This window comes from Crotalus tigris, unplaced genomic scaffold, assembly GCF_016545835.1.
Source record: "Crotalus tigris isolate CLP2741 ecotype Arizona unplaced genomic scaffold, ASM1654583v1 scf7180000017814.3102382, whole genome shotgun sequence".
In the NCBI taxonomy this organism is placed as follows: domain Eukaryota; kingdom Metazoa; phylum Chordata; class Lepidosauria; order Squamata; family Viperidae; genus Crotalus; species Crotalus tigris.
Window position 1 is genome coordinate 1,300,676 of NW_024096652.1, and position 25,516 is coordinate 1,326,191.

Consider the following 25,516-nt stretch of genomic DNA (forward strand, 5'->3'; position numbering starts at 1 on the left):
CCCCAAAAGCAACATTACAGCCATTTCCATTCCCATTTTTCACAATTTGTTTTTAATTTGGGTTGCATGGAATTGGAAGGAGGAGGGGGAAGGATCAGGTTGTTTACATAGAACAGTGGTGGCGAACCTTTTAGAGAATGAGTGCCCAAACTGCAACTCCAAACCCACTTATTTATCGCAAAGTGCCAGGGCTGCATCAGCATTGTGGTGCCCTCAGGGTGTGTGTGTGGCAGACTGGGTGAGTGTGGCAGGGGCCAGTCCCTCGCCATCTCTGGGGCATCCCCGGGGGGCCAACGCCGCTTGCTCGCTCACTTCCTGCCCTGTCACTTCCAAACGCCCCGTGCTCGCTACTCTGGTGAACTCTGCTGGGGCAACGGCACACGTGCCCACAGAGAGGGCTCTAAGTGCCACCTCTGGCACGTGTGCCATAGGTTCGCTACCACTGACATGGAACATTCTTCAACCACAAGAGTACATACCTAACTCTGGAACTGACTGAATCTGAGGCAGTTGGAAGGCTGATCTATAACTAAATGCACTACTCCCTTAAGGATACAGAGACAGTTATGAAATTGTACTAGGAAGGCTTTCCAATCCCTGTATCAACCTTCTCTGCACCATTTTTGTATGCTAAGCATTTAGTGTGTCTGTACACTAAGCTAGCATAGTGTAAAGGGGTCCGTGTGCCCTGGGAATAAGACAAATTTTCTTTGCTTGATAGTAATGATTCTTATAATCGGAACAGCTTCCTACAAATGCATTATCCTGTTTCAGTCAGACAGTAAGAAGAATTCTGAATCTTCCCTCAACTTGGTGTCCCTCTAGGTATGTATAGATCAGGGGTAATCAACCTTGGCTCTTTTATGACTTGTGGACTTCAATTCCCAGAATTCCTGAGCCAGCTTAGCTGGCTCAGGAATTCTGGGAGTTGAAGTCCACGAGTCATAAAAGAGCCAAGGTTGACTACCCCTGGTATAGATGCACCTCCCAAAAATTCTCAACTATTAATGTCCAAGACACTCCTGATCTTAACATGCCTAGAAGACACCAAGGAGGGGAAAGCTACTCTACCATTTCCCTGGTTTTGCTCAGTTTGATTCACGAGACCAGACTTGTATGTAATTGAAGGGAGAAAGTTACCCAACCGGTTTAACCATAATTTTGAGAAGCGAGAGCATCCTGGAATAAGTTTAAATATAAAGCGAATGTGTCAATAAAATCTGCTCAGTTGACACATTCTTGTACAAACATTGGCACCCAATGCTTATACGGGATTTGAAATATAATCTGCTTTATTATACAATTTTATAATTAAGAGTCATTATTACCTTGCTTGATGCCCCCTCAAGGGAAAGTGCTTTACTTAAAAAAGACAGTTGAAGAAAGTATATCTATTCCCTCTATTATTGTGGGCTTCTAACCTCTCCCACTCTGCTCTTTTTCAAGCCAATTACTTTAATACGGGTATCATTAAATTATGCTGGAGCTTGTTATTACAAGAATCTAAGTGTATAGGTAAGTATTAAAAACCAAGGAAGAAGGTGCAAACAAAGCAGACTGCTCAAGAGGTCAAAAAGAGAATTCACATTCTAACTTTTCTATTTTGAGTCACCATGAATGGTTGGATATAGGTTAGCTCTATAAATATTTTTGAATTACAAGCTTAAAATATCAACGTCCATGTATTCAGCATGAAATGGTCAGAAGTCACCATTTCTGATCTACCACCATCACCACCATACACAAACTAATGGAAAACTGTCCTTTTTTCTTAAAATTAATTTGTAGAGTTAGGGCCAGTTCACATATAAACAATTTTGAAGCTGCCCCTTCTAAGTGGGCCAGCTGGAAGTAGAATGTGTATCTGGAAAAAAATGGCATCATTTCATAAAATACCATTTTAACTACGTGCTTTCCATCTGGAAGAAAATGCTTTACTGTCTTTTGTCCCAGCACAGACCATTGATAATGACAACTCATTCTATATATACCTCTGCCTCCTGGGATATCACTTATCTATTATACTTTAGTGGCAACCCTGGGTTTAGCTTTAAATTTATAGTGTCCATTTCAAAAAATATCCAAAGGGTTACATCTGATTCAAACTAAACTGATTTTGTAAAAAAAAAAAAAAAAAAAATCACCCTAGTAAAAAGGAAGGATAATAATTAAATCTTAAATCTGGATAAGTTTTGGTCATAAGAATGTTACAGAAACCCACACAATCCAAAAATTAAAAAGTTATATGGTATTATTTTCTCCTTAAGCTACTTTTCCTCAATCTGAATGTGGAATTCTGGATGTGGGGTTCTCCAGACAAGGCAAGGCAAGGAGTAAGGTCAGCTCCGATCCTCCTGATCCTCCTGATTTTCCGCAGGAGCTTGAAGACCTGGCTCTGCCACTTGACCTGGGGCTCCAATAGGGGAACCTCATGCTTCAAGTGGTGGACAAATTAATGAAAGATCCTACCTCTACCCCCCCCCATTGTCAACCTATTCTCTCCCTCCCATCTTTTAGCTTAATTTATAGCTGATAATTTGTATTTTCATAATGTTTTACTCTTATTATATTCATATTGTTGTACTGTTTTATTTATTTTTTAACACTGTAAATTGCCCAGAGTCACCTTGTGGTTGAGATGGGAATAAAATAAAATAAAATAATATATAAAATAAAATAATAAATAAAATAATAAAAACTGCTCACTATTGCTCATTGGTTGAACAAGACTGGTTGCGGATTCCAGAAAAGCTTATCCTAACCAAGGTAAAATATGGAAGCATGAAAATAAATGCCAACCGAATGAGATACACATGCCCCAAAGTACACTTCTGATCTATTGAAAACAATGCACTAAAAGCCAAACTAGCCCATAGTGTTCGCACCTTTCCGATTTTCACACCGTCCACTGAATTTTTAACATTTCAGTGATCTAACTGATCAACCTTGTCCTACAGAGGATTAAAGGAAAAAAAAACAAAACAGCAGTTCTGTCTTCTAAACAAGCTTAACACAAACAAAGATCAAACACTTCCTCAGGTTTCTACTTCAAATGTGCATCCTAGAGAGATGCTAGAACAGGCAGAGATAACAGTTCATTAGTCACCAGCCGGAACCATCTGTTCAGGGATTTGCAAGCCTGTTTTGCCTGTTTTCGCCACTCAGGAGGTGAAAGCCAAAGAAGGAGACAGGCAAATAACGGACGTCTTGCTCCCCCTTTCAAATCCACACATCCTGACAAGCATCCTTGCTAGGAAGGAGACAGTTCCATCCTCTTGTAAAGTAAGGAACTCAGCTTCCCTTTCAGCCTGGGCAAGCAAGGACCTTGTACTTGGGAGCCTACACCACAGAATGTATTTGCCTTAATTTCTTCCCAGAACAAAACTGTTTTATTTAAATGCTTGAATTCCTGGTAGGATCTGTGCTAAAAGCTTTCCTTTCCTGTATTCTCGTCTGCCTTCTGGTGATCAAGCTCATGGCATCTTCTTTTTGAAGAAAAGTGCTCTTCAGCACAACACAAAAGTGCCTTCAATGCAAGGCAATAACAGGCAAGACAAGGAAAGACCAGCTATAAAAACACTTGTTTGCTGTTTTTCATTGTTCCTCTTGTAAATGTGTCCTGCTAAGCATTAAAGCTGGGCCTTCTAAACAGTGCCTCCAAACACAGCTGTAGGCTGATCTTTTCCCCAGAAGCTCTTCATGTGAACCATGACTGGCAAAAGCACATCCGTCCAGGTTTTACACCTGCTACCAGCTGCCAGTTAAGGAATTCTGTAGCTCCTAATTGCTGCATTCATTAATGCCAAAGAAGTCTCTTCTGCTTGAATCACAAAGGAAAAGAAATACAGTGCTGCAGATTTCTGGGCTGGCGCTGCCCAGATTAAATGCCCCCCCACCCCCTAAATCGCCTGCTTGTTCTTTTGCTTCACCTCACTACACTAAAGGGGCAGCCACACATTCTTCAAAAGCAAAAGGAACAACACAGCATCTTATACAACCTCAAGGCATCCAGAGCCTCCAATCTTGGCAGGCAACAAGAGAAATGCTATTACCTCTACCCAGGTGGCTCTCACAGCTCTGCTTTACCATCTGTCACAGCTCAGATTCCTATACCTGTAGAACAGGTGGACTGCGGATTTACTTGGCCATTTGTTAAAGGACAGATTTCTTGGTAAAACATAACGTGATACTTATGTGCTTATATACATATCCCCCGGAAAAGAAACTAGTCGCCATCACATTAGTACACATCTAACAGTGAGTCAAGAACATGAAGAGCTGGACAGCATCTGATCTGGACATAATCCACACTGACTGGCTAAAGAAACTAACAGCATTCATGAACACACTTAGCAGCATAGATTAACCAGCTGCTAGCACAGGCTTCTATCTAACACAAGGAAGGGCAGTGCTGATTATGAAAGACTCCCACAAAGGGGTCACTTTCTTTCTTCTTTTTTTTAAAAAAAAGGTTTTATTAATTTTTAAAAATTACAACCTTTAGAGCTTAATAAATAACATGTTGTCTGGGTTCCCATATTTAACATTAGCTTCTTCAATATAAATCTATTCAGTACTGCACAATCCAGTATTTTTTCTTTGATCTTCCTTTCTTCCCCATGTTTTTCCCTTTTCCTCTCATTAAACAATTACGATTCTTAGTACTATTGATGTATACAAAATTAGATATAGTTATCTTCATCATATTTTACTAATGTTATAGAAATAACAATAATTGTTGTTTGTGCTCTTATTAAGTTTGATTTCCCATCAATATTTAAAATATCTTTGTCAGTTATGATTTTCTCAATATTAATTACATTTATATAGCTAAAAAATTTATTCATAACCAATCTCCTCTGATTTTCATATTTCCCATATCAAAAAAAGAAAAAAAATGCTATTTTAATTCTAAATCATATCTTGCATTATAAAAATCTAGTTATATCTAAGGATCATCCATTCTTTTAATCATATTCAAACAGATATATTAAATAGATAGTGCCCCCTCTGATAAGTCAAATCCTCTGTTTTTTAAGTCTAACTCTCACTTTCTTTTTTTGCCAAGCAACTTTCCAGGCCAAGGCAATTAAATTGCCCAAGAATTTTCTTTCTATTTTTGTGAAAGCTGCTTGGCATGAGAAAGACAATTTAGGTAGAGTATTTTGGGGGAGGAACTCCGCCCATCCATATTCCCTAGACATTTCCCCTGCCTGCTCTATGTTCCATTTTCTAGAATCTTCTTTCTTGTCATCAGGTGTATTTTGGAGAAAGGAGTAAAGGTTCTTTTGTATTTTCATTGTTATAGGTAGGTCTTGCAGTATTTATTTGTGTATGGCGGTCCATATTTCCCTTCTCCTATCTCCTCCATCTCTTAAGTTCATTTCTTCTGTTCACCCTCTGATTTCTGGTTTATTTGTTCATGCTTTGTAGTCATTGTCTGGGAGCTTTCCAGTTGTAGCTTCAATTTGGAGATTTGGTCCTTTATATCATCTAGGTTATTTTTAATCTCTTTATGATTTCTTTTTATGTCCTCTTTGTGTGCAAGAATTGTTTGATGAATTTGCTGTAGCATAGAGAGTATTTCCTTCTAAAAGTTATTTGTTTTTTCTTGAGACATCATTCCTAGAAATCCTGTGGTATCACCAGTCTCAGTAAGAGTGGAACAAAATTTCCTCTAGTTTTCTGTTATTTGTATATAGCCTTTATAATCCAGTCCTAACAGCAATATTTTATAGTAATCGTTTGTCTCAAGTATCCTGAAAATTATCAGTCAGACAAGGATGTAATCCACAATGTCCCCAGTGTTCATAATGTTCAACTTCCCTGCAGCCAGACGTATTCAAAAGTCAATTTTTTCTTTGTCTCCCTCTGGCTCGAGGTTAAAAGTCCAAGCCCAGTAGGTATTTATAGTCCTTGAAGGTCAGGATGATAAATATGCCAAAATATTTTCCTTTATTGCCAACTGTTCTCTCTTAAGCTGAAAGTCACCAAGCAGCCTAGGAGCTAGTTATAGTGCTGTACTCAAATCTACCACTAGATGTCATTCAAAGTCCATTGTCCACTCTTAAAAACAAAGGGTTGATTTCTTGTATTTCTTATATTTCATCTCAATAGTTTTTTTCCCAAAAAGAAAATCTTAACAATTATCTCAGTTCTCAGATTTATCAAAACTGTAGTTTTGTATTATTTTCACTTCAATATTTTGTATTTCTGTCCCCCATAAAAAGTTTAAAACGCTGCTTCCGTTCACATCCGGAAGTTTTAAACTTCTTGGGAGACTTTCCCAGATAATTCAGTTGTAAAATAGTAAAGAAAGGATCAATATTCTCACCCAGTCCAAACATGCTGTTTACGATGTGCTAATTAAAGCTTTTGTTCTTTGGTTGTCAGCAGCTAATGGCCAGCCGCAGAGATGTGGCCGGTCTTTCCCCTGCTTTTCTTAGATCGAACGGAGAGACTAATGTCTCCCTTCCTTCTTCATCGGCTCTTCGGGGCGACTTTAGGCCCTTTTCAAGGCCCCCAGCAAGGCGAAATCGGTCACGGAAGGCAGAGATCTGCCTTCCTGCATCCCGTCTCACTGCAATGCAAAACCGGAAGTCTGGAAACATCACTTTCTAACTACCAGCCAATAACCTGCCTCCAAACAACATGGAAAGTCCTACTGGGCATCACAGCAGTCATATGGGCACAGCTCAGAAGAATATTGGGAAAAACACCAGGGGCTCAAAACACCAGTTATTCACAGATACAGCAATTGCCCAAGATTCAAGGTCTAGTAAGAGTAATCTGAGCAAAACCTGGATAGACTGTAGGAAAGCCTATGGCTCAATGCCATACACGTAGATCTGTAAATACCCAGCATCATACAAAGTGAGCAAGACACTAAGGACCCTCCTCAAGAACTCAATGGGATTGTGGAAGACAATCTCAGAAGTCAACGCCAAACAGCTTGCATAAATAGCCATTAAGTGCAGCATATATCAAGGTGATGCACTTTTCTCACTGCTGTTCTGCATAGGCTTGAAACCCCTCAGTCACATAAATACAAAGGCTGGATATGGATACAAGTTCAAGAGTAGAACTACCATCAGCACTTCCTCTAGATAATAACATCAAGCTGTATGCTAAGCATTGACTTGCTGATCCACCTGACATGCATCTATGGTGAGGACATTGTCATTCAGACTACAGATGAGGCTGGACGATAATAAAGTAGTTAGGACTGATGGGATGGAACTAACAGCAGGCCACATAGCAGACATGGAAACCATGAGGAGGAGGCAAGGAAGACAACAACATCCAAATATCACAGGTCCTGAAGAGCCATCTCAATGGGAAGAAGAAGATCCACATGCATCAACACATATGCCCTGTCAGTCATTAGATAGCCTGCCAGTATAGTGAACTGCCCAAAGGAGGGCTGCTGATGTGAATATCTGGGAGCACCTCACAATGTATAGAGGTTTTCATCCCAAGTCTGAAACCCAGAGACTATACATAAGCCAGAAAGAAGGCAACCGGGATGTAGTGAGTATCAAAACCATTGTCCTGAATGAAATCCAAAGCATCCAGGTGCAGATCAGTAAAATGGCACCAAAAGATGAGCTGCTAAGAGAATGCCTGAGGCAGCAGCAGACACGGGAAGAAGATCAAGCAGAAGATCAAGCAGAGGCAGAGGAAGCACCATGCCAAAACAAAACACTGCATGGGAGGTACAATTGATGGATAGCTAGGATGGCAGACATAGGGTGGTAGGGATATTCTACCAGTGGCTGGAAGGGGCCGGACTAAAAGACAGCACTGAGGCACTGATCCTAGCAGCACAAGAATGGGCAATAAGCACTAGATCCACTGAAGTAGGGGTCTACCACACTAGATAGGATTTGAGGTGCAGACTGCAGTGAGGTCTCTGAGGCAGTCTAATGCATAGTGGTAAGATGTATGTAAGATGCAGGCAAAAACATACCCTGAGCGGTACAACGAAATGGCTGGTACTACCGGTACATACAGGAACATCTGCGCAGTGTATGGGCTAGACCAGGGGTCCTCAACCCCCGGTCTGTGGACCAGTACCGGGCCACAGCATGCCAGCAACCGGTCCGCACAAACAAGTAAAGCCACATCCACGGGATGCAGGCAGCACACGAAACCACACACCCTCCGGTACGCACCCTCCATGGAACCGGTCCCTGGTGCCTCTGGGCTAGACTACCCCCCCAGTCTAGATGGAAGATTCCAGAGAAGGTCATGGAGAATAATATAACTAAGATCCTGACAGACAGGTCCTGGCCATCAACCAGACATTATGATAGTACAAACAGTGAGGTTAAAGATGTAGAGGTTCCAAGTGACAACATCAGGAAGAAAGAGTATAAGAAACTGGAGAAGTACCAACGTCTGAAGGAGGAACTAGACAGGATGTGGAAATGAAAAACCAAAGTCATCCCAATGATGGTAGGAGCACTAGAAGCTGTGACTCTTGGGTTGGGGGAGAAGCTCCAACAGATTCCAGGAACAACTTCGTCGCTCTCTGTCCAGAAGAGTGCTAGGAACAGCTAAGGTAATGTGCACAACCCTCAAACTCTTCTCTGTTAGAGGATCTGAGATTGAGGAAGACTCTTCTGCACAGGGGTCAGAAGAGATTTTTTTTTATTATTAATTTAGAAATTTTCAACATAGTAAAAATATACAGACCCAACAAAAACAAAGAACATAAGAAATTAAAAAAAGAGCATGCCATTATGCCTTCTGCCCTCTATCAAGCAATTATCATCTTAAGCTTTTCCCCAAGCTCTTTGTCCTTTTAAATCTCCAAATCCCAACATTATCCATTCGATTTTTCTTGTTTCAACCAAAAGTCCCCATAAGGTTTCCAGTGTTTCCGAAAAGCCTTTTATCATTTTTCCTCTGACCAAACTGGTCAGTGTCACTATTTGTGCAAGTTCAGGTAAATTTATAATCTAATCTTCCACTGTAGGTCCCATATTTCACTGTATTTCTAGCTTGTTGCATACAATAACATAGGTGATACTTTTTAAAATACTGACTTCAGTATGGGGATGGGAATAAAAGGGTTTAGTATCTAAGATAAGGAGAATGACGGTAATTTAAAATATAACCAAGAAAATATGACTTATACATTATTCCTAAGAAAATCAACCTTTTATTGTTTCATTCTTTGGCTCATGATCAAAAAGGCACCCCCTCCCCCTTTCCTCTTTTGTTTGCACAACTAGACATTTGAGGGATGCAATGTATAGTATCTGAGGCTTTTTTCCAGACTGATCCAGTAAGCAATAATTTTTGCAGCAATTACTTTTGTTCTGTTCTTGTTCTACACAGCTCATTCGTTGTTCCAATCCCCTGGCTGCGAACATAACTTTCCATACGCCTGCCACTGTCCCTAGTCTGATGTTGAATCTATTTGTATATAAACAGAAGAAGCTGAAAATTAAGTTCTATCATGTAGTAGCCAACATTGGGCCATATATTTTGATCCACGTCACATTTTATTTTAAATGAACTCTAAGAACAGTCAAATACCATCGAATAATAGTACGAAATGATTTCTTCTATCATATTCACAATTTTTAGGAGATTGGGCTTTAAAGATATTTTGAAAAACCAACAGATTTATTTACCAACAGATTCATTCAGATATTATTTTGATGGTTTTTTTTTTTTTTGTGGATTCTACATAAAATCTACTTTGGTTTGCCAGAAGAGAAACTGAAGCATGTACAAAAGACGGTTTTGTACACAAAAGAATCGCAGGCCAATCCAGTCTTGAAAGCAGGGATCCCGAGATCAGCTACTACCATATATCAGCCGGAGCCTAAAGTTTAGCAAGGAAATGCAGAAAGCCTGGCTTCCAGAATTTATATTTTTTTTCCACAGAGATGTCACACTACCTAACAATTAAAGAACTGCTAATCCCTTCTCTGGTTATTTCTTCCTGTGCCTTGAAACGAGTTTTTAGAAGTTTCAACCTACAGACTCTAGATAATTCAGTCAATTCTCACCCCAGCCATTACGTGTCTCTCTGAAGCTTCAATTCTCCCAATTACAAAATACTGAGAAAAATAAATAAAGCGTATAAGCTGTGACTGTTCCATACCCTAGCTACCCCAACACCTAAAGATCCTCCGCTTCTGATTTCTGAAGCATTAGCAATTATTATCCTCTGCCATGAAGGCTAAGGGAAAAGGGACTTCCGTGAGTCGCAGATTATGTTCTGAAACAGCACATAAGCTGCTTTTGGTGAGTTACAGACTGGATGAGAAGTTATCCAAATTCTAAGTCGAAATGTAAGGGTCTTAAAAAAAAAAAATCCTTTTCTGGGGGGGGGGGGGAACAGTTTTTACTCAAATTGTATAGAATGAAGAGCAACGCTCTTCACCGTTACATGATTATCCCTGCACATTATGTCAGGCACTCACAAATCTTAAGAAGAATTTTGGTACTTAGTAAATTTAGCACTTTAGGAAAGTCCTTCCTGCTACCTTCTGGATTTTCTGCGCTTTAGTCTGGAGATACTAGGAGCAAGCATTCCAGGTCTGCCCCAAATACATGAACTGGAATACCCAACGAAGTACAGGTAGCCCTTGATTTACGATCACAATTGAACCCAACATTTTGTTGCTAAGTGAGATATTTGTTAAGTGAGTCTTGCCCCATTTTATGGCCTTTCTTGCCATGGTGGTTAAGTGAATCATTGTAGATGCTTGTCAGAAGATTGCAACCGTCGTAAATATGAGTCCGTTGTCAAGAGTCTGAATTTTGATCAACTGATCATGGGGATGCCGCAACACTCGTGTGAAAAGCAATCATGTCACTTTTTTCAGTGCCGTCGTAATTTTGAACTATCACTAAATGAACTGTTTAAGTAGAGGACTACCTGTATTAACATGTAATTGTTGTTTTTATACAACCAATGTAGAGGTGTTGAGATTATCTTGTTAAGATTGAGTTGCTCTCTGCTCCTTGTTCAACATGTCAGGTTGCAAAGTTAATGCAACTTTCTAATTTCCTTTTAGGAGACACTCATATATATAAATAAAATTAGCATAAAGTATTCACAGAGATGTTTCTTATCTCTCCAATTTGAGTTCTCAGTGGATGTTTTAAATAAAACAGTGCAAGCAAGAGACACTTCAAACAACTGAGGACCCCACAGCTGGAATGCAACCATGTTTACTTTGAAGCCATGTGAATTTAAAGGACTTTATTTCTTGAATGTACGCTTTAGAATGAAGCCTTTTTACATTCTATTTCATGTTGCTTTTTAAAAGAACATCCTCTTGTTTCAACAATGGGACTATGTATACACAGGTATGCTATATTGGTGACTTTAAAATTATGTTGTTTTTTTTTGCAAATAATACACTTCCTAGTAGTTCCTTTATATGAACAGTGTATTTTTTAATTGCTGCAAACTTGTACAATCTAGGAGAAAGATACCTCTTACCACCCCATCCCTTACCATCCCATCCCCAACCCACCATGATGAAATTTGGACTCTTAAGTATTTGTTAAATGCAACATTCTGGAGCAGGAATGCATCTCCCTCGTTCCTGATCCTCCATGCCCACTCCATCATGATTGCTAGCAACAGGGCGGGAGCCATCCTTTACTGTTTTGCTGAACGCTGACAGTAATTTCCTGCTACAAGTAGTCCTCGACTTACAACAATTCGTTTAATTAGAAGTTACAATGGCATTGAAAAAAGTGACTTATAACCAGTGCTTTTTTTGTATAAAAAAAAAAAGGTGCTGGAATTCACACATGTCATACAACCCAACCCGCCTTGCCTACCCTACAAGGTTCCATCCAAAAAAGGTGCCGGAACTCCGTTCTGGGCGTCCTATGATAAAAAAAAGCCCTGTTTATAACCATTTTTCACACTTGGGACCGATGTAGCGTCCCCATGGTCACATGATCAAAATTCAGACACTCGGTAGACCGTTGCAGTGTCCTAGGTCATGTGATCACCCTTTCTGCCTTTCTGACAAGCAAAATCAATGGGGAAGCCAGGTTCACCTAACAATTGTATTACTAACTTAATAACTGCAGTGATTCACTTAAGAAAGGTTATAAAATGGGACAAAATTCACTTAACAAATATCTCGGTTAGCAACAGAAATTTTACAATCCGTTGTGGTCATAAGTCAAGGACTCCCTGTATACTGGAAATGAGAAAACATGAAAGGAAGAGCATTAAGAGCTCTAAAATAAAAATAAAGGAAACTTCTCTAGAAACTCAGCCCCACCCATGATATTGATGTGGTCCCACCCAAGGTACAGCCTCGGGGCTTTCCACTGCTTTAAAGGATTGCTTTAAAAACTTCATCTTCTTTTCCTTCTCTTCCAGAACTCCCATTTTTGTTCCTGAACAACACAGCCCACAACAGCATCCAATTTCTCTCTTAAGGTAGGCCATACAAACACCATACTTAGCGAAAGCTTTTGTCTTCACACAGAACTTGAAGAAATCAAGAAGGGCAGTAGAGTTTTCGGAAAACAGAAAATCCCAAACTGTTGCTTTAAAAGGCGTGATTTAAACAACTCACTTTGCAACTAATTGTCTCTTTAGGGAATCACACAGAGCTGCAGGCAACCATTGGTGCTTTCATATATCATGAAGAGATAAAAGGTGTGTTGGGAAAGGCTGGTTTCTTTTTTATATTTCAATATCAAAATGCATAAAGACTATCGCTCCTGAATCTTCATAATACAATCAGTGGGATTTCTCCTGAAATAAAGGAGCCATGAACTGGGAGTTCAGTTTCAGCTGGCAACTGACTTTTGGAGTATGACTAGGAGAGCCTTTGAATTCTTCACTATTAATTCAAGCCGCGCTCCTCTGTCAAATACAACAGTAAACTCCATTAAGTTCAAGAACAGACACACTTAGGACTGTAGTATAGTATCACTTCTCCAACTACTAACCAACAGCCCCAAAATCAATAGGTCATCTTGCTTGCCATTGACCTAAAATTACATCTTAGGATGTAATTGGTTTAAGGGATATTTTTTTCAGAGAAGCAGTAACTAAACACTGGGAATTTATTTTTTGACAGAAGTCCCTTAAGCAACCATCCAATCAAAACCTGATAAAAATCAAGGCAGATAAAAGATAAGCCTCTAATTTATTTACATCACACCACCCTCTCTGCAAAGAAAAGTACTATCATCATCTTTTGCATTAATTATTTTATATGCACTGTGAATCACAGTTCTATATTGGCTTGATTAAATCTATACTGACTTCTCCTTTTTTAGCCTGTTTTAATTTGCATGATAATGTAGCTACTGCATTTTTCAAAAGAATACTGGCTTGGTCAATAAAGTGATCAGAGATTAAACAGAAATCTTAGGAAGGATGGCTTCCATGTCTTCACTTGAATGAGAAGACACATAAACGCTTTCAGATAACAAAAATAAACTATTGCACAATCTAAAGTATTTGTTTATTTCCCGCTTTTATAAGTAACTCAAGGCAGCCAACACACAGACAATACTTCTTTCTCTTCTTATTTTCCCATAACAATCCTGCGAAGTAGGCTGGCCTAAATCATCCAGCCAGCTTTCAGACCTAAGGTAAAACTAGAACTCACAGTTTCCCAGTGTCTAGGCCAGCACCTTAAGTCCACACAACTTTTAGTTACCAAGTTTGAGAAACATTGCTTTAGAATATTCCGACGTGTTCAACAAGATGAATCACAACAGTAACTTAGTTGTTGATATTAGGGTCCACTACAAGAAAAAAACAACAACCCAGAAAGCTCCTGAGCATCTAAGAAGGAGAGGTAACAGATGTGAAAGCAGTTCCATAAATATTTTCTCACAGAAGGATCAATACAGAAGGATTTGTCCAGCCATTTTAACAGCTCTATTGGGCAAATGTGTTCCTTATTTGGTAGAACACTGAAAGTGACCTCTAGCACAGCAGATGGCAAGACACCAAATTGGACTTCTAAAAAAGCTCTCTAATATTAAAATAACAGGCAGACTAGATGAATTGAATTGAGAAAGCCAGCATATTTTGGACATAGCTCTTACCCATGCTTGCTAGGATGGATGAAACTTTAGCCCAAAGGTTGCCAGGCTGAATATTACTTTTTATCACATTCTTCTGAAATAACAGTCTTAGGGGAGCTTTACTGTATGATTATTTAGTCCAAAGTCAATTAATTAAACCCAGAGTGTGAAGCATATATTCCCCAAGACTTTTTTTCAGGCTCCAACCAATATGACTGATTTATCTTTTGCATAATCTACTTAGCCTGTTCTCTAATTGTAAGATCCTTGTCCCGCTTCTTGCTCTCCAGATGTGCTAGACTTCAACTCTCATAATCCCCAGTGATTGCCCCACTGATTCACAATTTGTAGTAAAAATATATGGAGAGTGCCAGGTAGGGCAAAGCTGCTAATGCAACAGAGGGCAACAGTTATGTGGATTATTACCCGACTGCATCCACATAACTGGTGGCTGTCACAATGGTAGAACTTCTTGTCCGGAAGTTTGATTTTCTATGCCTTCTTCAATTGCATTTAATTAAGAAGGAACATTAGTTCCTTCTTCTTATGTGGCAGTTTTAATTTAGCTGCCAAGCAATACTTTGTGCTTCTGAAAGTCGCAGAATCTGAACATAAGTATAGGAAGTCCTCAATGTACAGCCGTTCCTTTAGTGACTATTCAAAGTTACAAAGGCAGTGAAAAAAGTGACTTGTAACTGGTCCTCGAACTTACAAACATTGCAGCATCCCTACTGTCATGTGAACAAAATTTGGGTGCTTGACAACTGGCATGTATTTTAAACTGTTGCAGCATCGATGTGTGTGTGTGTGTGTGTGTGTGTGTGTGTGTGTGTGATGTGATGGCTATTTGCGACCTTCCCAGCCGGCTTGTAAGAAACAAAATTAATGGGTGAAAAAAGTCATAAAATTAGGGGTGACTTGCTTATCAGGAGAAATTCTAGTCTCAATTACGATTGTAAATCAAGACTATCTCCAGCAGGAAAGTACTCAACTATGATAAGGGGTTTGGAGACTTTCCTCTTGTTTTTTAGAGGATGCAAGTTCTTAAGTCACCCATAACTTTTGATTTTCCAAACAGAAAAGCCAAACATAAATCTCTTCATAATTAGACTGTCGCATGTGAGTCAGAGGCATATTAACAATTCTTGTGGTAGGCCTTATAAGAAGGATCAAGCCCATCTCAAACAACCAGGCGATTTTATATACCTGCAAAAAACAGTACATGTATCTCACCATATAACTTGGACATTCCGTAAGCAATACGACTTTGAAAAAGCTGCTCTATTATATTAAGAAAATCAGGGGGGGGGGGAAATGCAAATTCTGAAGAACACAAATTAGGAATGAATAATGGAGAACTTCACAGCATCAAGTAATTCAAATTCTTCAGGTGCTTGAATGTCTTTACCAGGATTAAACTCCAGTCATAACTACTTTAATTATACACACACACACACACACACAAACACACACACCTACAGACACACATCTGTTCAGCTTAAGGCATGTTGAAAATTATGGAATGACTTAGCGTGACCAAATTTCCAAATTCTCATATGTAACAAAATGAACATTTCTATGTTATTTCAAGTTGATGCTTCTCTAGTCACGTCCAAGGATATTTCCCCCTCACAAATATTTATTAAATCAATGAAACAAACAAAAAATGGTAGGCATTATTACTATTTTTGTTTTACTTCTTCAATAAACTTGAGGTGGCCATGTTGACCTTTGCTGTGAATTTTTCAATGTACATTCAGAATTCTGAACGTAAGTACATATATCCTGAATGTGACTGAAAGGCAAATGCCAAACCAACTTTAGCTTGAAACTCAGTGAAGAACAATAAACATGGTAATATAGATAGAACCAGGCACAATCATTTATTGAGGGCCTAGCAGGAATTACACCTGTTTTACTTTTCTCCTCCTTGAAATATTTCCCTGTCTGGGCTACTATATTTCTACATGGTGAATAGTAGGGCTTAAGTTGTTAGTCTCTGTCCTGACGCTCTGGATACTCCCCCTCCTTCCCCCATGCAGGCCCTGTTCTCTCTCAGTAGCTTGATTACTGTCTAGAATATCTAGCAGCAGCTCACCTCCTGGGGTGAGATTATTTTTGCCATGTCCAGTGGAAATAACCAAGCCAAAAGAGATTCTTTGTATACTACAGAGTGAGAAAAATAAAATCCATATATAGATATAGCTCACAATAAAGTAGCATCACAGAGCAACTCAGAGCAATTTTAACATGCAACACAGCCTTGAAGTAGAGGATTTATCTGTCAATTTTCCAGATATTTTCCATTTTTCCTGTAGTGTATTTAATGATGATTTAACACCACTTAACATCCCTTTATTCCCTCCTGCTGCAACACCACCTCACATCCCACCCTTCTGCATTTCGTTTACCAAACACAGGCAAATCTTCAGATCTCTAGTTCCAAAAGAAATCCGGGAGCTTCCTATAATATAATCGCTCTTATTAAAGGGAAGCTGGGCTTCATAACCCATGTTTCTTAATTGCAGAAGGATCCATAGGGAAATCTGCCAACTGCTCGGTATTACGTGCCTCTAGATCGCCACACCAAGTTTTCTCGGAGGGAGTACAAAGAAGCGCGGTCTCCGCAAGACCAAACCAACGGCTCGGTTGCATTCATTCCAAGCTCCAATTACAATAACTTCACAAGACTCTGAGGTTTTGGGAAACAGCTCCCAGTCCTCCTTCAGAGAAACAGCTACGGCACGCGAATCCTCGCCGCTTCGTTCGCTGTATGACAGTCCTCACTCTTTTTTCCAAAGGCCAATTCCAAGATTCAACCCTGCTTTTGCCACACGAATTATCCACTCCCCAAACTACATGGATTCTTTCCCCCCACCCACCCATCCCCGTTATCATATCTCGATCGTACGGGCGGCTCTTGCTTTTCGGCCCCTCTCCCACTTCCCCATTGCAATTCCCCGTGGCAAAGTACTCCGCTCCCGTCCATCACCTCTACCCCACTCAGTTCTTCACGCACTAGTGACGCCTGACCCGAAGGCATCAACACCCGCACGCCTCCGAGAGCGGACGGACTCCTTTCTACTCCAGAGAGCACCATTTACCCGTATCAGGGCTGATCCGATGCGCCGCCGCTAGCTCTCCCAGCTCCAGACTGGAAAGTCCATCCGGCAGCTTTTGGCACCGATCCCACCCCGACCCCCCAGCGCCCACTTTCCCCGGCGCCAGCCTTCTTCCTTTCCCCGGGGGGGGATAGCAGCTCTCCCGCGCGATGCAATCCTCGCAGGTTCCCGCTTCTGCTTTTTGCCTTGCCCTCACCTCTCCCTGATCGTCCTCCTCCAGGCTGCTGAAACTCCACACCACCAGGCCCTGGATGAGCAGGATGGCCAGCGCCGTGGCGATCGCCAGCTTGTACCGGCGAACCAGCTTCTGCACCCGGACGCTCGCCACCATCTTCATTCCAGGCGGCGGGCAAAGGGGGAGGGCGTGGGAGGAGAGCAAGGAAGAGCCCGGGGAAGAAGGCGGCAGAGTTGAGAAACCCTGCAGACCGCGGGCGCGAGCACGCACAGCGCGGACACTCGCACGCGCGGGGAGGGGGAAGGGGCGGGGCCGGGGATCGCAACCTCGATCGCTGAGAACAGTTGCCGAGAAGGCGAGGCGGGCGTTTCGGCCAGTTTTGTAAATCCCAGGATGGGAAAGATGGAGAGAGGGAGAGAGAGAGGGAGGGAGAGAGACAGACTGACGGGGACCGATGCATCCCGGAGAAGAAAAGAACTCGCTGCTTGAACGTCTGACGAGCCTCCCACCCACCTCCTCCTTTATCCTTGCCAATAGGGCTCGTCAAGGCTAATAGACAGCCGCGTTTGCATGAGGGGAGATCCTCGCCTTTCTCCCCTTTAAAGTGCAAAGAACATCCCCCCCCCGCTGGGGCTTCGTGTCCGGCCATAGGTCGCCCACCTCCCGCAGCAGCCCTTTCTATACGACATGAGGTGGGTACGGGGAGGGATTCAAAAGGAATCGGCGACGGGGACAGAATTGGAGGCAGGATGAAAAACTACGAAACGGGCATTTGTATGAGTAGAGAATAACTTTTCTTCCGGCCGAATTGGGACAGTGGAGGGGGAAATCCATTGGGTGATCTTGGCGGGAACTCTTTCACGGCTTTAATCTACATGAATGAGACAGATCTGTAACATGCCGTTCTGAGATGTTTTGTAGAAAAAAGAAGAATGGAAACATAATATTAAAGGAAGGGGGCACTTTTTAAAACACGCATGAGCTTTTTTTTTTTTTTAGTTGTAAAGCTGTTTGGACCGATATATTTTCTTTTTTGTTGTTGTTTTGACAATGTGAGTTCCAAACTGCTCACATATACTCTACGTGAGTACAATATGTACAAGAGTTCTGGTATTATTCATATATGGACTTGTTTGTGGAAAGGTCAGTATGGTGTGATTCAGGAATCTAGTGCTGCAAGATAGTTCATGTTCTCTACCATTGTTAGAAGGTGGTGGTTCTTTGTATTCCAGAGCTGCAAGGTGAGTTTATCCACCTTCTAGCAATTTATTTTTGTTGGATCTCCCTCAATAATTTTGGATCATCTTCAGTATGAGTGAGTGTGGAGTTTGCTCATTGTTCCAATTCCTGGAACCTTGACATTTAGACAAATCAGTCATCAATTGCCACATAGAAATAAATCATATTTACACACCATTCAAAAGAGACAATACAAAAGATAAGAAAAAGAGCAGAACACATCTCCAGCAGCCAACACCCAGATAAGTAGTGATTAACACCAGGCAAACAAAAAAGCAGAAAACTATCCTAACCAAGCAACTACCAAGGAGAAAATCATACCTGCAGTAAAACTGATAGGGCAAGCTACTGTATATAAACAGGGAGCAAACTCCACACTCAGCTTGCACTGATGTTATTACCTAATTAGGCAATCAAACATCTGCAAGCCAATAACCAAACTCAGAAAACACCAAGGACCCCACGGTTAAACCCTGAGCTATAGATGCTGTTCTGTTGGAACTTTGTCACTCAGTCCTACCTGCAGCTCACAGAAACATTTGTCTTTTAATAAAATACCTAGATTTCTTTTTGCCACCATAGATTTGACACCACTCTCCTACAAAATCAATCTATTTTAGCTTAATTATGAAAACAAAACTGGAAGGAAGAGAATGGAGACAGAGCAAACAGCATGTCAACTGCTTTGTGTTCTGGAGGAGACAGGATTCAAATCAGGAGTGGCAAGACCCCTACAAGGTTTTGTGTGGCCTGTGAAGGGCCTTATTCCAAAAAAGACAGGGACCAGAGCTTTTAGGGAAAGAGTTTCCTAGGGTGAAACTGGTACATTTTTATTTACATATTCCATTTCTATAGCTGCTCATCTCAATCCAATGGACTCTTTAGTCGCTGGCAAAAAGTTAAGGCATTCCTCTTGCCCTGTAAAATTACTATGGGGCTATAATGGGAAAACTGGCAGGCCACATTTTTGCACTTCGTTTCTAGTAGCATCATAAATAACTTCTTATAAACTTAATGATTTTTATTTAATTATTACCTGTGAACCTTCTCCTTCTGATTCTTTTGCCTCCAGGGATTTTATTGGATCGCACACAATTAAAAGCAAAGCCAAATAAGATAGTTAAATCCATAAACATTAAAACACAGTTTAAACAGTTAAAAACTACAATAACAAAAAGGGAGAGTGCATTCCAAACTACTCACAATGCAACCATGTAACAGGCTTCATACTTCCATGGTATCTCTAGGCCTGATGGTAGAACCAAGTATTACGGTAAGTATTTCCTGGAAGGCTAAGGAGTTGGAGCCAATCTCACTTTGTGGAGAATGATGTCCCAGAGGGCAAGTGCCATGGCAGAAAAGGCTCCTCTCCTGGATCCAGCCAAACTAAGGTCCTTGATGAATGGAACCCACAACATGCTCCTTGTGCCAGACCTGCTGGGATCTGAACTCTGTTGTCTTTGTTCTTAGTCGCTGACTGTCTCTTCATTTTCCTCCAAGATACCAGGTAACATTATAACAGCTTTTATGCATGTTGGGGCTACCTTTGGAGTATGTCTGAATAAGAGGGAAACTATTATTGGTAGTCTTCAACTTACGACTGTAAGTCATGCCGGTAATTAAATGGGTCATCACATGACCAACCTGATTTTACAACTTTTTTTGTGTAAAAGTTGTAAAAGGTTAAGCAAATCTACAGTTGTTCGACAAACCCACTGCCCAAAATTGGTATTTTTTTTCTGGAAAGCAGAAGTAAACATTGGTTTCCAGCAAAAAACATAAATTTCAGTCACAATACTGCGGGGCATTGTAAACAGATGTAAATGCAGGCCAGTTGCTAAGCACTCAAATTGCAATCACTTGACTGTGAAGGAGATTGTAAGTACCTTGCTTTGGGTCCATCATAGCTTCAAACAGTCACTAAGCGGCCAGTCGTAAATCAAGGATTACATGTACTTTAGTGCTGGTACACTAAAGATGATTTAGGTTGTCTTACCCATTGGCTGGGGTCAAGATGAAGGCAAGATCTTGGTGCCATCAGAGGGCCATGGTAGAAAAGAAATGTTACCAGGGATTGCATGTGTCATAGTTAGGTGTAAAGGAGGAAGGGCTCTTTTTGCCTTGTTTGAACTTTTTTTTTTTTATTTGGGACATGTTTGTAGCATTATGCTGTGCAATGATCTAGGTTGTAATCCTCTTTTTTTTCTAAACTTAGATGATTAATTCCTGATTGGATAGATATCTATGTGGCTTCCTCTACTATATATTAAGTTTATCATGCAGAAGTGTTTGCTAGAACTTCATGATATATTTGCAATAGAAGTATAATTTATGCCAACCGTCCTTAACCAGTTACATGCATATCCATTTTGCTTTTTACTTTCGGAGTATGCGATGTTGCAGAGAGAACAGAAAAAGAGTAAGAAAAAAGTCAAAGTAATTAAAGAAAAGGAAATAAAGAAAAGAAGACCACTTACACTGGTTTGCACGAACACTATTGCCTTTCTGTGTCTTATGAATCTTGCAAACCATATTTGCTTCCACCAATTCATATGTTACATTTTTTTCAGACTTCTCATCCCTCTTTCTGTCAGCCCTTCTGATAAGCTAGGTCAAAAAACAGACAGTTCAGGATATATCAGCAATGGTACCTGATTGTTGTAGGATACAATCATATAACCTTGAAAGCCTGTCAAGGTGTCTCTCTGTTCCATTTTATACTAAATAAAGTTAATATACGCATGACTGCACCCCACTGTATAACACCAACGCAATTATTAAATTTGCGGACACAACAGTGGTGGGGCTCATTAATAAGAACAATGAGTCTGCTTACAGGAAGGAGGTACAAGGACTGACATTGTGGTGTAATGAAAATAATCTCACACTTAACACCACAAAAACTAAAGAACTTATAATTGACTTCAGGAGGAAGAGAGATGTACATCTACCATTGTACATAAATGGTGAGGAGGTGGAGAGGGTGGGTAGTTTTAAATTTCTGGGCATTTATATCTCGGAGGACCTCTCATGGACTATGAATGCTAACATGTTTGTGAAGAAGGCACAGAAGAGGCTGTACTTCCTGAGAATGCTCAGGAAGATAAATTTATCTCAGCATCTACTTCTGTCCTACTATCTCAGCACCATTGAGAGTGTCCTGACATACGGCATTCTTGCATGGTATGGAAGTAGCTCTGTAGTGGACAAAAAAGCTCTACAGAGAATCATTAAAACTGCCCAGAATATTATCGGATTTCAGCTACCAGCCCTGGACAACATCTTCGAATCTCATTTGAGGAAGTTGTATAACATTCTCAGGGACTCTTCCCATCCTGCTTACAATCTTTTTGGACTGTTGCTTTCTGGCAGAAGATACAGAATAATTAAAACTCGGACCACACGTTTTCTGAATAGTTTTTACCCCAGAACTATAGTTGCACTCAACAATGAACTAAAGGGCCACCATCAGTGAACTGTTGGACAGTATTACTTGGTCTGTTGTGTGGATGTTTGGGTGGTCTTAGGGGTGAGGAATTGTGGGTGGGAGTGTGTTTGGGAATTATGTGTGTGGGACCTGGTCTTTGGGGGTCAAGTAAATTTCGTTGTATGTGTACACTGTGTATACACATACAATGACAATAAAGTTTATTTATTTTATTTAATATGAGGTTATTTCTCACATTTTTTCTATCTCTGTGTTACAGTATCTCTTGTCCAAATTCTTCCTCAAAGGCTTACTCTTCTCCTAAATGGCTGCCTCAAACTTTCCCCAAGATGAATGTTTAATTAAGCAACATGCAGGAGGTTATCTATTTCTTCAAACCCCATAAGATGCTAGTTATGTTCCTCTATTTTAGTTTTATTGGACTTCCTGCTTTAGAGGGGGGAAACTCTAGTAAATTAATTCTGGGGCTTCCAAAAAGAACAATGATAGTCCTTTGTTTTTTCTCATTTGGGTTTCTCACTCTCTTTTTAAAAGGGCCAAATTTGGCATATGTCTACCAGAAGGAGGGGTTGGAGGATCTGGCTTTGTGTGCATACATCTTTCCCTTCTTGAAATGTGTGTACTATAGGAGAGGAAGGAATGTATATTTTGTCCGAGCCTGTCTAAAATGAAAGCTACATCTACAGCAACTATCCACTATTCTTCTACCAGAATTTAAAGGAAGAAAGTTGGCTTAGACAGGGGCCCCCAATCCCCGGTTCATGGACTGATACTGGACTGTGGCATGCCAGCAACCGGTCCACACAAACAAGCAAAGCCCCATCCGTGGGATGCAGGCAGCACACCAAACCACAGCCCCTCCTGTCCACGGAAAAACTTTTCTCCACAGAACTGGTCCCTGGTGCCCAAAATGTCTGGGCTAAGACATTCATATACCCATACAAGCTAAATAAATCAATCAAGCAAGCAAGCAAGCAACCTGCAGGATAGGAAAGGAAAAGTATCTGAAAATATAAAAAGTTCTTATCACAAGATCCCCAGAGCTTCATGGTTTCTTGTATTTGTCTACCAAATGAGATCCTAGGGCTTCTGTACTACATGCTTGCTGTGACAGATTTCTCTTTTTCTTAGAATCTCCTGGCTTTGCTGTACCATTGGACAAGGATAATTATATGTGCAAATCTTCTTTGGGCTTTAAATTTTCTCTGACAAAGTTAAACTGGATTCCATCTTGATTTTCACACCATTGTGGCAGGACTGCTGAAGGAAACTGGTTTGTCTTTTAGGAATTCCAGTGGAAGCAACTCTCAGAGATAGCTGCTGAATAAACTACAGGTCTAAGATGCAGTTAAGTATCAGGTGATAATATGTCACAGGATGTTGATTACTGATGGTGGCCCAATCAAGCTGTAAATGCATGTTTGAAGTTTACCAGTTCAGATGCCAGGTAGAGGCTCACATTATTTAATTGCTTCTCTATACTGACCAACCCACTATACTCCTCACAGAAAATTGTGTACACAAAATGGGTGTTTGTCAAGGAGAAAAAATATCTTAAAACTTTCCCATCAAATTTCATAAAACGGCAGCCTTTCTTTAATGGAACAACATTCAATCACATCAGCTTGTCCTGCAGATTAAGGTTATATCTGTTAGAGACACAAGCTCTACATGTCATGAGAATAGACTCAGACATTTGAATAGGTTTTGTAAAATTGCAGACCAAATGGATATACTTGTGGAACTGGGTAAGAAACACCTAATCTTGAACTGTGTCTTCTTAAATGAATGCCATTAATGTGCAAATTGTAAGTCGTCTTACAAATGATACATTATGAACTGCGAAGTCAATAATTAATTATACTTTATGAATTAATGAACTGTGGATTATGAATTAATAAGGTTATTTAATGTCAGTCACAGTTCACTAAGTTTTTCAGAGGGAATGATCTTTTAAGAGCTCTCTGAGGAAATGAGTGCTCACTTTTGACCAATAATGTTGAAATATTCTGTTGAATTCAATCTTTTGATGGTAATTCAGGTCATTATCTAGGATTTGCTATTATTTGGATTCAGATCCCTAACACTTTTTTTTTTTTAACCAAAATTTCAAGTCACAGAGGAAGAATTTAGGAATAAGACACTGGCTGCAAAAACTGTAGAGACGGAAGAGATGATGATATTAAGATCCGAATCAGGAAATCTGTAACTCAGTGTTGTCATCTGCCATAAATTATCTGAATGCACTTACTTTCTTCCAGATAAATAATATAAAATCATAGACTAAGTTTACATGCTTTGTGTAATGCGGACCTACTTACAACATTATTGCAAGGCTACAGAATTGCTTCAAAGACTCACAACATAATACAAATGATAATCATCATGAAGGTTGAAAGCCATGATCCAGCATGGAAAACATGGGCTGAATTCTTCCTCTATTGTTTTATGAAAAAAGTCTAAATTTATGTTGAAAAACATAAATTTTGAGCATCAAGAATCTCAGAAATATTCCTCAAATTGTGCCCTTGAAATGTGTGTGGGAGAATGGGAAATCTGTCTGAAGATGGAAGGCTGGAGTCAACCACATCAAAAAGTGTTGGCCTAGATCAGGAGTAGGCAACCTTGGCTCTTTTATGACTCATGAACTTCAACTCCCAGCATAGCTGGGTCAGGAATTCTGGGAGTTGAAGTCCACGAGTCATAAAAGAGCCAAGGTTCCCTACCCCTAGCCTAGATTGTTTCCTACCCCTGGCCTAGATTGTACACCAGCTCTAGAAGGCAACTGTTCCTTTAAATCATTCATCCCTTATTGAATCAGGCTCCAACCCATTGTTCCAGCTCTTTGTCAACTGCTGACCTGACATTAGCATCAGATGCATGTGAACAATGGCTGGCAAGGCTATTATTAGGTGATATCTACCAGGAGTGTCAGTAATCAGGCTGGCTCGAGACATCTTAGCCCACGGGTGTCAAACTTTCCGCATCACGTGATGTGTTGTGATGTATCACAACTTTTTTTGCAATTGCCAAAGCTGGGGTGGGCATGGCCTGCGCATGATGCAACTGGCCTGCAGGCTGGCATTTAACACCCCTGCCTTAACCTATGACATCTAGAGGATTGAAAAGGTGGCTTGAAGGAGGGAGAGCTGCTTTTGTTATGTCCTTCTGTTCATTCTCTGTAGGAGGATACTTCCACTTCTCTTAAAAACAACTTCCTGTGGGCAGCTGTATAGCATGATTTTTTTTTACTGGCAAGTAGTTATGAGTATAGTGTTTGCCTCCAGGAAATTTAAATGCAATGCTTGCTTAATATATATTAAATTGCCTTCCTGTAACTCTTCTATTGTCAGTGTGTTTTCTGTGCAGTTTTCAATTTGGAATCTATTCTTCTGGAATGTGGCCGTCAAGTTAACAAGAGAGGCCCACATAACTCATAACTGCCATAGAGGATACAGTCCTATACTATACTGAATTTTAACATCAACA

The 25,516-nt window shown here is 40.4% G+C and overlaps 1 protein-coding gene across 2 annotated transcripts in view; it reads right to left on the reverse strand.

Annotated features, from left to right (window-relative positions):
* XYLT2 (xylosyltransferase 2) overlaps nucleotides 1-17,597 on the reverse strand; it is a 78,327-nt gene extending 60,730 nt beyond the window's left edge. The window contains exon 1 of one of the 2 annotated variants that reach the window (XM_039342856.1): nucleotides 17,362-17,597. In XM_039342856.1, coding sequence (XP_039198790.1) covers nucleotides 17,362-17,502 — 141 coding nt within the window. In that variant the 5' untranslated portion in view covers nucleotides 17,503-17,597. The remainder of the gene's footprint in view (nucleotides 1-17,361) is intronic. The other variant, XM_039342857.1, reaches the window with a different exon arrangement.
* Between the last annotated feature and the right edge of the window lie 7,919 nt (nucleotides 17,598-25,516).